Here is a 13,298-nt window from a genome sequence, read left to right on the forward strand (position 1 = left end):
CTTGTGTACATGTTTATTTATAAACGTATGTGTTCCTTTTCTTTCGTACGTGTTTATTGATATATCTGTTCTGTAGTGTTTTCGGACGGTACTAGCTCTTACTGCCATACCTAAACAAAAGCGTCAGCGATGTCTGGCTGTCAAAAAACTCTCATGCCCATACAATTTGTATGAAGCATACCGAAACAACGCGGCGTCAACGCTGAGCGGTTGGAAAATCCGATTTTGACATGGCGTTAGATTAAAGTTGGCTGCAGAAAATGGCGAAACTGTCATTTTCGTGTTACACACAAACAAACCTATGCTTATTGTTGGTGTTATTTATGCATTTGACGTAGCGTTGACGCTTTTGTTTAGGCATGGCACTTCGGCGCTAACGCTAGGCGTCAGAAACCGCTCCGCCCCACGCTCTTGTTTAGATATGGCAGTTACTGCCAATATAGGAGTATTACATATATGGCTTATACATACGTATGTACATATCTATGTAAATTTTAGCAAAGTAATATGAAATAAAAAAGAAAGCCAGTTTATAAAAACGTGGTAAAAAATGTTAATTAGTACAACGGGGTTCTGGTTGTACGATTCATCAGAGAATGAGAGCTTAGAAAACTGGCCAGGAGCAGAAAACCTTTAAGGGCCGGTTGTTCAATGTCTGATTAGCACAAATCGGAGGTAGAACCTCCGGGAAAGTACAACGGCTGCTTTACCGATCACATGTTACATGCAACATGTCGAAATCGTCGATAGTGTAGTGGTAGTGATAACCAGACATTGAACAACCGGCCCTTAGTGCAGTCTTTCGAATATATTTTGACATACAATATATTTAAGAAATTTTGTGATCCAAATCTATTTAAAATATATTAGAACTATAAACAGCTCTATGATCTTGTTCTCAAAGATCGTGCCAACAGCGTATTGGGATTTTCTTTCATAAGTAAAACCAGACCTGAGCTTCCGTATAATGCATGAAATTAATAAAAACTGTTTAAAATTAGTGTCTAGCCGCCACAAAGTAAGAAAACAAAGACAAAATCATAAATTTTTTACAATTTTCTAACACTTCGCAACACCAACGAAAGCAAAATTCTGTTCGACAGAAAATTCGATACTCAACGAAAGTTTCGACACGCTTGCATAGCTCATAATACGAATTTCACTTTCGATCTTCGATAGCCAGCGGGCCAAATATTTACTGGTTAGATGTTAATGCGAAAGCCTTCAATGATCGAGAATCGCTTAAAATAATATAACGAAATGATAAAGCGAAAAAATTAAATTTTCACTGACATAGAATTTTTTATTTTCACCTCACAGTTTCATAAAACTAGAATTGCCCTCTGGTAAAAATATTGCAACCATACATAAAAACAAACTGCTTAGCTACATTGCTGAGTATATACAAAGCGCTACCAACATACCTGGAATAGCAGTTACAAGAAGTGGCAACAATTTTGGTAATGAATGATTGTTTTTTAGTCCTTTTAATTTAGTATCTGCAAGTTTGAAGAAGGAATGACATTTAAGTTTTGATATTTTTGTATGGTCTGGTACATTTTCTGCACAAAACACATTTAAAATTTCCGTTTTTACTGCTGAGACTTATGTACTTGTTTCTGACATACACACACGTACATTGATTGAATGGATTTAACAAAATACATTACATATATTATTCTGTACATGATTTTTTTAATGCATAAACATAATTACTTATTTGCTAACACAAATGTACATACATATCAAAATAAAAAAGTGCATTTTTGCTTTCCCCTTTTAGAATTAGAAGGGAACGCCCTTGATGATCCCTGAAATGCGCTCATAATTAAAAGATTACACAAATTTGCAAATGGACTTTTACACATGTATACATTTTACGAATTAGGTTTGTTTCTATATTTTTTATCAATTTCATATATAGCTATCCGTTCGTTTTTCTCAATCTCTAACTTCTTCAACTCAAATTCTTTTTGTTGCCACCTCTCCTCTATTTTTAGTTTTTCCTCCTCCAGTTTCAAACGTTTTTCTTGTAATTCCATTTCCTTATTAAATTTTTCCCTGTCGAACTGCATTTTTAGTTTCTCTAGTTCATAGCGCTTCAACTCAATTTCTCTCATTTCAACAGTTCTAAAACTTTTGATAAATTCATTGCTCTCAAATTTTTCTTCTTCGCCTTGCGGCCCACAATGCCTCATCAAATTGTACTCTTGTTTGTATATTTGTCCACAAATTTGTTGCACTTCGTATTCCTCAATTTGTTCTTTTTTTGGTAAATAGACTACATCAGTTGAATTCGGAGAAACAGAGCCGAAAGAGTGCTGCGTTTGTTGTTCAGGCGTTATGGCTAGTGGATTATCACTTAAATGCTGAGAAGAACTATCGTCATCATACATCATTGAAAGTGATTGCTCTTTTTCTGTTGGTTCATTCTTGCTTGCATTATTATGGCGCGAAAATTTCGCAGTTTTTCCTTTACCATAACCATCTCCAAAAATTTCGGTTAGTCTTTTATAATATGGGCAAACGCTCAAAACATATCCTGCAAATAAAAATTATTAAAGTTACATACCTGCATACATACATATTTACTATGTATCTGTGAACTTGTGATAAAACAACCTGAGAGAGTTTAGTAGGTTTGAATTCGGACTAAAAAATACTAGGTGTCCCTTAAAAATTGTTATCGTTTTATTAAGCTTCTGCTGAAAATGCACTTTCAAACACACCTGTGGCTAGTTATTCGTTAAAATGTGAACCCAATGAAATATTACTATAAAGAGCAAATGGACTAACTCGAGTTAAGTTGTTTATCAAAATGCCACAAATATATCGTTGTATTTCCTCGGCTGTGTGGAAGATCACCCTATCTCAGCTGCCAGTTCTAAAACGCTGTATCTTAACAAACGGTTTGAAAACTCCCTATGTCAGAATTTGGTTGAAGAACGCACTATCTCAGAACTTAATTTACAAACGCGATATTCCACTCAGCCGACGATATACTGATGTATGTATGTATTTACTTACTTTCAATTTCATGTTCTCTTGTGGGGCCAGTCATACTCTCACATTGAGGGGATCTTAGCCAGTCATTTGCTTTTTTCAAAGCAATGCGCATATTTCTCACTTTCCATCTGAGTGTATTCCATTCGGCATCAATTCCAGTAAGCTTAATCATTTGTCTGTAATATGCTTGAGCGCAAGGCACCTAGAAAAATAATGCGAAAGAGTACAACAATGAAGTGTTGATGTTTTTCTTACCTCGAAATCAATTGACCGTTGTATGTAATCTAAAATAATATCAACTTCTTTTTCTGACCATTTTTTATTGGGCGCGACTCTCAGCCTCGTCCTCTTTTGAACATCGGCAGTAATATTCATAATCAATTTATTCTGCACGCAAGCAAATCGATAAGTAATCAATAGCAAATTCTGTAGCGAGCGTGTTAAACTTACACCTTTCGTAGTAAATAAGCAATATTTTCCATGGTATTTGTTGTTTGTGTACGGCTATGTAGTTTGCTACGATAGCAACCCTGAGTGAAAGCTGTAGCCAGCATTGCCAGTTAAATTTTTGTTTATGTGTTGTCTACACTAAAGATATTTTCTCGCAACATCACTATTTGTGTTAATAGCAGAACATGGGGCAATGAACGGACATATGAATATATGTACATACTTATTTACATATGTACATACATATGATTGTAAGTACGTGAATAAACTTGTGCATAACCGAGAAATATTTTTTAACTCAAAATAAAAGAACAAATCGAGATAACCAACCGGTCAGCTATGGAAATACTAAAAATGCAGATCGATAGTACTTTTTAAGCTGTAGCTCGTTTCTGTAACCAAGGCGAATTTATACATGTATTCGCCTTGTCTGTAACTATTCTCTACCAAAGCGAATTCTTATATGAATTCGCCGCTCTGTTCTCTATGATGATAATAAGAAATATAAATGCATTTACAAGCAAGTGGCAAGTGGTAGGGGATATCATAGTTTTTTGTGCCAAAAAAGGAGCGGAAGCTTAAAGCTGATGCCAGATAAAACGCTTACTTTGCTTTGCGTGACAGATTCGCTTTGACAGATAAGATGAATTGTATGAAAATGCACCAAGCATGCCACATAGATCATTGCAGGCTGCAGCGCGAATCGAAAAGATGGCCAACTTCCATCTTTTTGCGCGCGTTGACAATCATACGGTTTGTGGCGCTGCGTGACATTTATAACTTTGCCAGTAAAGCGCGAGACGCAAAAGGTATGCCACATTGAACGCAAAGAAAACAATTTTATACTGCTTTTTTCTCGTTAAAATTGCTGTGGATTTTATATATTTAGCTTTTAAAATATTAGCAATGCAATTGAATTTTATGTGTCTGCATGAAAACTCGAATTTGGAAGAAACAAAATAAATATTAAACCGGCTGATTGTCAACGCGCGCAAGAAGATGGGAGTTGGCCATCTTTTCGCTTCTCGCTGCAGCTGCAACGATCTATATGGCATGCTTTGTGCATTTTCATACAATTCAACATATCTGTGCAATCGAAACTGTCACGCAAAGCGAAGCAAGCGTTTCATCGGGCACCAGCTTTAGGGATCATAGCCCTTACAAAGTAGAATTCTCCGTTTTGTGTTGCCAAAAAAAGATGGGCAGAAGCAAGAATGATAGAGTACAAGATTGCGCCGTCCTGGGCGTTGACACACAAGTAAACACAAGTGTTGTACCACAAGTAAACAAAGAATAGAGCGAAAAGAAGAACGAGTTGAAACTGCCAAAACAGTTCACTTTACAGCGAAAAACGTGTTTTAATTTTGCTAAATGCGAAAATATTGCATTCTGCTGCTTCAGCAAACGTTTTAGTGCACTCCATTGCTTTGCAATTAAGGCTGCTGCAGAAAACTGCGGCAGCATCTCAGCGGGATTGATTAGTTAACTTGCTAATGGAGGCTGCTTGGAGCAGAAGCAACATCATTGTGAGGAAATGCTGTTAATGTAATAAAAAACATTTCGAGAACGGCTTTGCCGTGACCTATGTACACAAAATGCAGCGATTCGTCCCAGCGCTACACTTGCATCTACGCATCTTGTATCTTGATGGCTGTCGCAATTTAACACACATCACTTAATTTTATTAGTTTTTACGCAGTCTTCAACTCAAAAATCACTCACAAATTGTAAATTAACACAATTTAAACTGATTTTTCACTAATAATTCAAATTTCTCTTCGCTGATTTGTAAACAAAGGTTTATTTACAAGTTACCACAACTGTCAAAATCGGCAAAACCAAAGTAGCGGTACCACTGACGGCGCCACCTTTGTTCGCTGTTCGCTTTGTTCGCTGCACCGAACTTCTTTCAAGTGGAAGAATACTGCGAACGGCGAGAGAATGAGACAATGTGCGATAGATGTCAGAATGTTCTAGAGTTACCATGTGTGCGAAGCAGCGCGCGTATAAAGCTCGTCGGCGATTTCAAGCATCCGTTGATGGTTACCCCAGCAACCGAGGCAATCGGAGATCGTCGTGTCACACGTACTTGTTGTCGGCTCGCGTTGATGGAAAATCAAAAATTTTTGATTTTCCATCAACGCGACCGCTTGACAAGCGGTCTGTTTGATAGTGGCGCAAAGCGTTGACAAGCATTAGTGTGTTAGTTTGTTGTGATATGTAAAATGAGCAAGTTCGCGGAAGATAAAGATTTTAGTGGCAAGTAGCAAAAAAATCGTCATCCGATGAAGACATGTTTACGTCCGCCCACTACGAAATTTTATTGCAAATGGTGTTGACGCTTTATGCTTGAGTGTCGCCGGGCAAGCTTCAAGCACCCGACATTCAACCCGACACTCACACATGTACTCGTTGCTGGGGTAACCATCAACGGATGCTTGAAATCGCCGACGAGCTTAAAGGCGCTGGTACAGTTCAGTTGCGAATCAGCAAGCTACAAGCTCGGTTGTGAAACAGAGATCAATTGTTTAGCAAGTTTGGTACAGTGGTGTATCTAATTGCTTTAACGAGTATCGTAAAGTGTTTGCTGTACAATAAAGTTGATTGTACTGTAATTTGGCCTTCTTGCAAATAAGGATAATCGTTATACGACGTTTCTACAATTTGCAATTCGCTCTCTCATTCGTAATTCGCCCTCCCATTCGTTATTCGCCATCCAATTACACTTAGAATTACGTAATTCGCCATACAAAATTTTGAGAGCGAATTACCTCATTTGTAGGTAATTGAGATCCAATTACCATGCGAATGACGAACGAATCGGTGCCTTCTCTAATATTTACCGGAAATATATCGACGTTTTCTAGTTGCTGAAAAATTTGTTAATAAAATATTCTCTATATAAAATAAAATCGTCCATATAATTTAAATTTTTGCTCCATTTTCGATATTTTCAGTACCCAAAAAAAAATAACAAATGGCGAAGAACAAGAACAAGAAGTAGTGCTGGCAAACGAATTACGAATGTGTGTGTTGCGTGGAAACAGGGTAGTTCACAAATTACTTAGCGCATGACTTAGGGCCAATTTCAAATCAATATTTAAATGGCACTTAAGTTTAATTGTGGATATGTGTGTGTTGGGTTTCAGATCAACTTTGTTTTTACACTATAACAACAAGTTCACATATGAGCCGCTCACCGTCTGTGCAAATGACAGCGAGCATGTTCGTCGTGTGTGGCTAGTGTTAGAAACGGCTTGATGAATATGCTGTCAAATGAACAGCTGATAAATGTAAACAAATGAAGTTGTGTTTCCACTTCAACGCGGAGCTGCCGGTTTGTTGGAAAATTCGCTCAATGTTATAACGAATTAAACTGTATATAATTATAAAGCAAACATCTTAATAAACATACATTTAGAAACGTAGTATTTATTATTATAAACTGCCTTATCCTGAGTTTCCAAAAATCATCCGAAATTTGTCATCCGCCCACAGTAAAACCATGGAAACCAAAAGTGAAAAGTGAACCGGTTCGGGGAAAACGAAACTCATGATAAGGCTGAAAATATTTTATCACACCAGTAAAATAAAATAAATTGATTTGCTGCTGCCTCCTAACAAATCGGAGTTACATTTAATATAAACGGCGTAAGCCTTTTCGATCAGCTGTTTAGGCTAACCACATGTTGAATTCAGGTAGCGATAAAATTTGGTGATGGAAAAAATGGCGAAAAGTTGCCAACTGGTGAGCTGAGCGGAACTACTCAACTGTGCCTTTCTAAAACGGCGTTTCCACGACAACCAAATCACGTGGTTCGCTCTCTCAATTACAAACGGCGAATCAACCTGAGCTCGAATCGTAACATCCGTTCACGGATCGAAAACGATACGAAAGAAAATTACGCGATAAGTCAGGCGGTATAAGCTGAATGGGACAAAGAGTACCTTCACGTATGTCATAATCCGAAAAATGTGGTTTTACGTGGCGAGTAATACTATATCGTATGTGACGATTCGAGCCCTGTTTACGCAACACATTCGTGATTCACTTTGCATCTTTGCTTCTTGTTCTTTGCATTCGTTTATTGTTTAGTGTGTTTTTTATCGTGCATTTCAACGGTGGAGAAAACATTCGTAGTGGTTGAATAGCTAAATCAATAGTTTTAACGAATCTGGCTATTTTTTCAATGTTTGCGCTGGTGAGTATGTGTGTGGTCTAACAAAAGAAAGATACAAAAAAGAACTGAAGGAAATACATGCCATAGCGGCTAATAAAGGATGCAAGGGAGATCTGGTAGAGGAAATCCGAAGGCAGCACTGAAACAAAAAGTCAAACAGAGAAGAGAACAATGACAAAAATTGTGCGGTATTAACCTATACTGGAAAGTCAAAGTACAAACTAGCAAAGCTGTTCCAGAAACACAAACTTTGCACATCATTTAGAACAAATAAAAACGTGGGACGGATACGGAACAGAAATCAAGTAAACCCATTGGATAAACAAGGAGTGTATAAACTAACTTGCAAATGCCAAACATAACGGATGTTAATATCGAGACACCGAAGATGAAACTCACTTAAAAAGCTGTAGTAGCGAATATATTTTGAAAAGGGTTGCCACCTGTTTGAAAAGTCAAATTTAAATTAATTATACGCAAGCTATCTGAAGAATTAAAATATGGTTGCCTAACGAAATATTGTTAAGAAACCGTTAGTTTGAATGTTTTGCATAATATTTAAGTCTTTCACAAGGGTGGCCACCTTTTTACAAATTAAATTCAATTATTTTAAATTAAGTATTACAGTAAAATGCGCGCAATGGTTCTGGCGGTAGATTTATCGGTGGTGATTTGAGATTTACCCCTGCACAACTCAGCCTTGGGTCTCCGAATGAAGCTTTAATCATAACACACAAGAGTTCGATATACTCAGTGGTGCAGCAGGTCGATTTAATCTGATATTCACGGCACTTTTTCAAACTTGGCGATTATTCGTAATGACTCCAGCGACACCTGGCGGCTTTTTTTGGCAGTAGTATTGCCTGTACCGTTACCAATACATATTCTGAATATTAGCCAAAGTGACGAGTGAAATTGTCTATACTATCCAGAGAGCCACCCAAAAGCACACAAAAAACTGTTTGGATGGAACGTGTCACGCTCTTTTTATAGATCGAAATTTTGTTTAGCCTATGACCATCCTTGGGGCGTCTGACAAATAAGGTTTTAATTTGAAAATATTTTGAAGATGGTTAAACAAATTTTAAACCTCCTGTTTTCTAATTAAGTTTTCTTGAACTAAATTTTGCTCAATGTAGCACGTAGAAATTTCATACACTCAGCGAAGCAGGTGTGGGCGATCTAGTATCTAATAATTAATCATCGAAGAAAATCACATTACCTAGGATAAATGAACATAAATTAAGGACAAAAATTCGAACCAGACAGAACGTAAAATGACCCTGAAGATGGCATAATTCCCTAACCGGCTTGTCTGCAAACCAAGCTTGAAATTCGTTCCAAAATGAATCATCTTACCACCCTGTCGGAAAAATCAACCATCACCGACATAAGCATTTTTTTCTCAAAAAGTATCAGAGAAAAATCCGAAAATTTATATCATGTATTTTTTTAGTATCTATCAATTAAAAAATAACGAAATGTATATTGAAACTAATTTTTTGAGACGTATAATGTATGTACTTTTATTTATTTTTCTTACGTTACAAGAACAAAAGAAATTTGTATGTACTTCACGTCACATACATATAAATTTATACGTATGTTTATACTTTTACAACTAATAAAAAGTATTACATTAAATGGCAACGTATGATTTTGCTTTTTAAAGCGAGATATTTAAGTAAACAAGGAACAAAATAATAGGGCGTCAAAACACACATATTGATGGCAAGTTTAATCAGAAAGAAGAAAGTTGCAGAGCTTTTGCAAATAAAGACAAAACTCGATTTCTTTTTTTTTCAAAAATTCGATTTTATCCGAATTTTAGCACCACAAAGTTCGATTGTGGAGCAAAAATTCGATGAAAATTCGAATCTCGAAGCTTCGAATATCGAATTTACCTGTCCCTACTTCATTACCAGCTTATGAGATGGTAATAAAATTTACCGGGTACGAGAGTACCTAGAATGCGAAAAAGTTTTAAAATTTGGCAGAATAGACATTTAAATATTAAGTTACACATACAAGTTTTAAACATTTAATATTAAATTTCCCTGCAAACCATTTTTTCAGAGTATTCTGCATTGTAAAGAAATTTTAAAGAATTCGTTAAGATCTAATTCGATTTTTTGCTGAATTTTCTAAAATTAAATAAATTACGCACACTTCCATTCTTTTACGAAATTTCGGAAGAAAATCTGTGAAGCAACGAAAATAATGCTGCTATGTGAATAATATCTTTCAGAACTTTTCCAGAATTTTCTTTATTTTTCGTACAGAAATTTCTTTACGAGTTCGTGTCAACCGCTTCATATAATTTTCTTTGAAAATTCGGAAAAAAATCTTTACAGAAATGAGATACTCCTAACGATTTCCTTAAGATTTCGGGAACTTTGGTTTGCAGGGTTATTTCAATAATGGTGATTTCTTTTCTACCAAGAAATTTTGCCTTTTGATTGCCCCTTTCTCTTTTCGTGCTCGATTCTAAATTAAGTGCAAAGGGTGAAAACATTATGTGTTCATTCCTTAAAGGTTCGTTTAAAAAAGGCACCTTTTCTGCCCTTTGAAGATTTGTCAGGGGAGATGGTTGCCCTGAAAATCAGATGTTTGCTTAAAACGATAATATATAGTCTGTTCCAATAGCAGTCCGGTTTACAGGATTTAGTCAGAACTTACAGGAAGTCGTTCCTATTGACACAAAACCTGTAAGTGGGAACACATTTGAGAGAGTAAATGAGCAACTGTTCCTAGTCAGAAGTTACAGGATTTAGTCCGGAGATTTTTTTCCTGTAAGTTCATGAAAAGTGTCAAACGATCAGCTGATTTACATGTGCAAACAAAAACAGAAAGCAGTGAAAGCAAAGAAGCTTATATTTGTTAAAAAATGGAAGTAAACAACGAAATATTTGAATATGTATAAATTTTAATAATTATTTAGTGATATTTCAGCCAAATCGGTGTAGTACCAATGACATGTAAACAAACCGTCTGACGATTTTACAGGAAATAGTGCTTTTTGCGTTCCTATGCACTTCTGCATCTGTTCTCCTTTTACTCTCATTTGAGAGCGTAAAATTGTAGTTTGACAGTTCCACAGGTTTTAGTCCGAAGTTCAAAGGAACAGACTAATAATGAAATGCGTGAGCTGGACAAGGACAAGAAGGCAAAAACATGCCTTTTCAAAGGGTTGAGTGTTACATCAAGCACATTTTGTAACGTGCTAGGGCAACATTTTTTGGTAGAAACGAAATAACCATAAGCCAACTTACCAAACAATAGTGAAAAATTTGCGATCATCGCATAAGGAACCAATGACTTCAAGTTCGGTATACAGTAAATCAAACATAGTGGGAGGATTTCGTAGCACATGTATATTCGACTATCCCAAATGGACCAATAATGATCACCAAGATCTTTCACACAATTCGCTATGAAAACAACGTAGACACAACAGGAACCGAAATGATAAACGAAAAGAAATGAGTTCACACTGCAACTGTAATTATAAAAGAAAGAGACAATTAATAGAAAATCTCTACTAAACAGTTTGGGATAAGAGTATCGTATAGTAGAGACCAACAGCAACGTTAATCAGGGTTAACGGCGCAGTGGCTCTAATCAAAATTAGGTTTGTATAGTAACTTCTCCAGTAAAACATTGCAGCGAGAGCGTAAAAGCAAAATAGAGCGTAAAATTGAGAAGAAGAGAAAACTAGCAGAAAAAGTTAATGAACACAAAACTAGCAAAAACTTGCAAGTGAACAGTCGTTGCACTGTTTTGACATTCTGCTGTAAACATTTTACCATGATAAAAACATAGCAAGGTATAACCGTTCTCTCAATTTGTCGGCCATGATTTTTTTTTGAAGTTTGCCAACATTTTAAAATCATATAAAAGTGAAAATAAAAAATTGAAATTGTTCGAAATTGTTGTTGCTTGAGATTGAAAATGAAAATGTGTGTGTGAGTTTGTGAGTAAATTTAAAAATTAAATTGTTTGGAAACGTCAAGAATCTTAAAAGTGACTCTCAGCGGTTCTACCTTACTATATTTTTATCATGCATTTTACTATTTATAAATCAGTCTTAAACTCTGCTTTACACACAAGCACTTACACAGTCACAATATTTTGATTTAAACTCCTTTTACTTTTGTTTGTGCTAAACCAATTCAACAAATGGTGGCTTTTGACATTTATTCTTCTTCTTCTTCAGCTAGCTAATTTCTGCTAGTAAAAATTTCACTAGCAAGAATTTGCAGCTCTCCCGTGTTGTTACGCTCTCGATTCAGTGCTCTCTTGCAAATTTTTTGGGTTATCATACGCTTTTCCAGTAAAAATTTGCAGGTTCCAGTACAAATTAGTACTGACTATTGGTTACTATACAAACCTATTGTTCCCTGACAGACGGCAGTATTGCGGATTAAGCATGCCGCGAGGTAGTGCGTTCGAATCCCACGGCCAGCAAACATACAAACTACACCACAGCCGCCGCCGTTCTCTTCTTAATAGTTTTTTGTTAATCCCAGTGAATAAAAAGGTTAGGTTTTACCAAACTTCACTTACTAATTTTGCTATCAATTTTACCCAACTTCCCGATGAGCTAGAAACTTAAAACTTTAAACTTAGCGCAAAACCCGATGGCAATGTAATATGACAGACGAATTTATCCACTAGGGAGCGCAGGTTTAGAGAAAAACACTTTCATGGAAGGAAATAGCTCCACAAAAGGTCTTTTTGATTTATTTCATTTGAAAAAACTTATTCAGGCGTATTCATAGTCAAAACTAAGTTCATATTTAAAGCGGCTTTTTAACGTAATTTTTAATGGGTTGTCAAGAACAACTTTAAGTACCAACTTAGTTTTGCCTTTTAACGCCGTTTTTCACAACAATCGATGTTTTGCTTTAAAACATCGAAAACACCTCCACCTCTACGAACTTGGGGCTCAGTTAGTCCGGACTTAATTTACGTAACGTTACCTAATATATTGGCCAACGCAATATTATTTGGTTTACGAAGTTTTTGAAGTTGCTTATATGCGGAAAAGTGACCAAGCTGAAAAGGAAAATATAAAAACTAAATATTTACGCTTCCGGCTGACTTGACGTGTTGAGTTATCATTGACGATTTCCTACGTAAGTCAAGTCTAGACTATCTAGACTATTATACTTTTTTAACTGTTTATATAGTCAGTGCGAGTATTTTCTTCTATTTATATAAATACGATACTAACCCAAGAGTGATGGAATACAAGATTGCGCCGATCAGAGAGGATTTTTGAGAATAACTTTTGTGTGACGTCGCACTGGTGCAATTGCGAGAGAAATGCCAAAACGTGAGCAAGAATGGAAGAAGAAAAAATGTTGCAAGGAAAACGTAAACAAGTTGCACCAGTGTGACGTCATGCAAACAACGATTCTCTCAAATTCGTTAAGAGAGGAATAGCGGTCCGAGATCGGCGCAACCTTTGTATTCTCTCAATCGTGATACTAACCGTAATACTCTCTGCAGTCCACGCATACACGGTGGACCCTCAGCAAGTGCTTCCACCACGCCCTCGGCATACGTAAAGACTGGCACTCGTCTTCGTTTTGCTATCTCATACAAGCCAGACATCTGGAATTAGCCCAAAATGGCTATATGACAAACACTTTCTAC

General features: G+C 36.3%; 2 protein-coding genes across 4 annotated transcripts in view; both read right to left on the bottom strand.

The window, feature by feature from the left end:
- The window catches only part of LOC118744856 (proton-coupled amino acid transporter-like protein CG1139), a 42,004-nt gene that overhangs the window by 28,454 nt on the left and 252 nt on the right, over positions 1-13,298 (bottom strand). The window contains exons 2-3 of the mRNA XM_036478234.1: positions 13,135-13,256; positions 10,910-11,136 (exon numbers count right to left, since the gene is read on the bottom strand). Coding sequence (XP_036334127.1) covers positions 10,910-11,136; positions 13,135-13,256 — 349 coding nt within the window. The remainder of the gene's footprint in view (positions 1-10,909; positions 11,137-13,134; positions 13,257-13,298) is intronic.
- Positions 1,278-3,547, bottom strand: LOC118744857. Of its 3 annotated transcripts, XM_036478236.1 has the most exons (4): positions 3,457-3,547; positions 3,262-3,393; positions 3,028-3,208; positions 1,278-2,542 (listed from the first exon to the last, which is right to left on the bottom strand). In XM_036478236.1, the coding sequence occupies exons 2-4, from the start codon at positions 3,379-3,381 to the stop codon at positions 1,878-1,880; spliced, it is 966 nt and encodes a 321-aa protein (XP_036334129.1). In that variant the 5' UTR covers positions 3,382-3,393; positions 3,457-3,547; the 3' UTR covers positions 1,278-1,877. The 3 variants fall into 3 exon arrangements, with proteins under 3 accessions (XP_036334129.1, XP_036334130.1, XP_036334128.1); XM_036478237.1 differs by having other exon boundaries at positions 3,320-3,515; XM_036478235.1 differs by having other exon boundaries at positions 3,262-3,515.

The sequence above is a fragment of the Rhagoletis pomonella genome, unplaced genomic scaffold (genome assembly GCF_013731165.1).
Source record: "Rhagoletis pomonella isolate Grant_MI unplaced genomic scaffold, Rhpom_1.0 Rhpom_scaffold_00008, whole genome shotgun sequence".
Lineage (NCBI taxonomy): Eukaryota > Metazoa > Arthropoda > Insecta > Diptera > Tephritidae > Rhagoletis > Rhagoletis pomonella.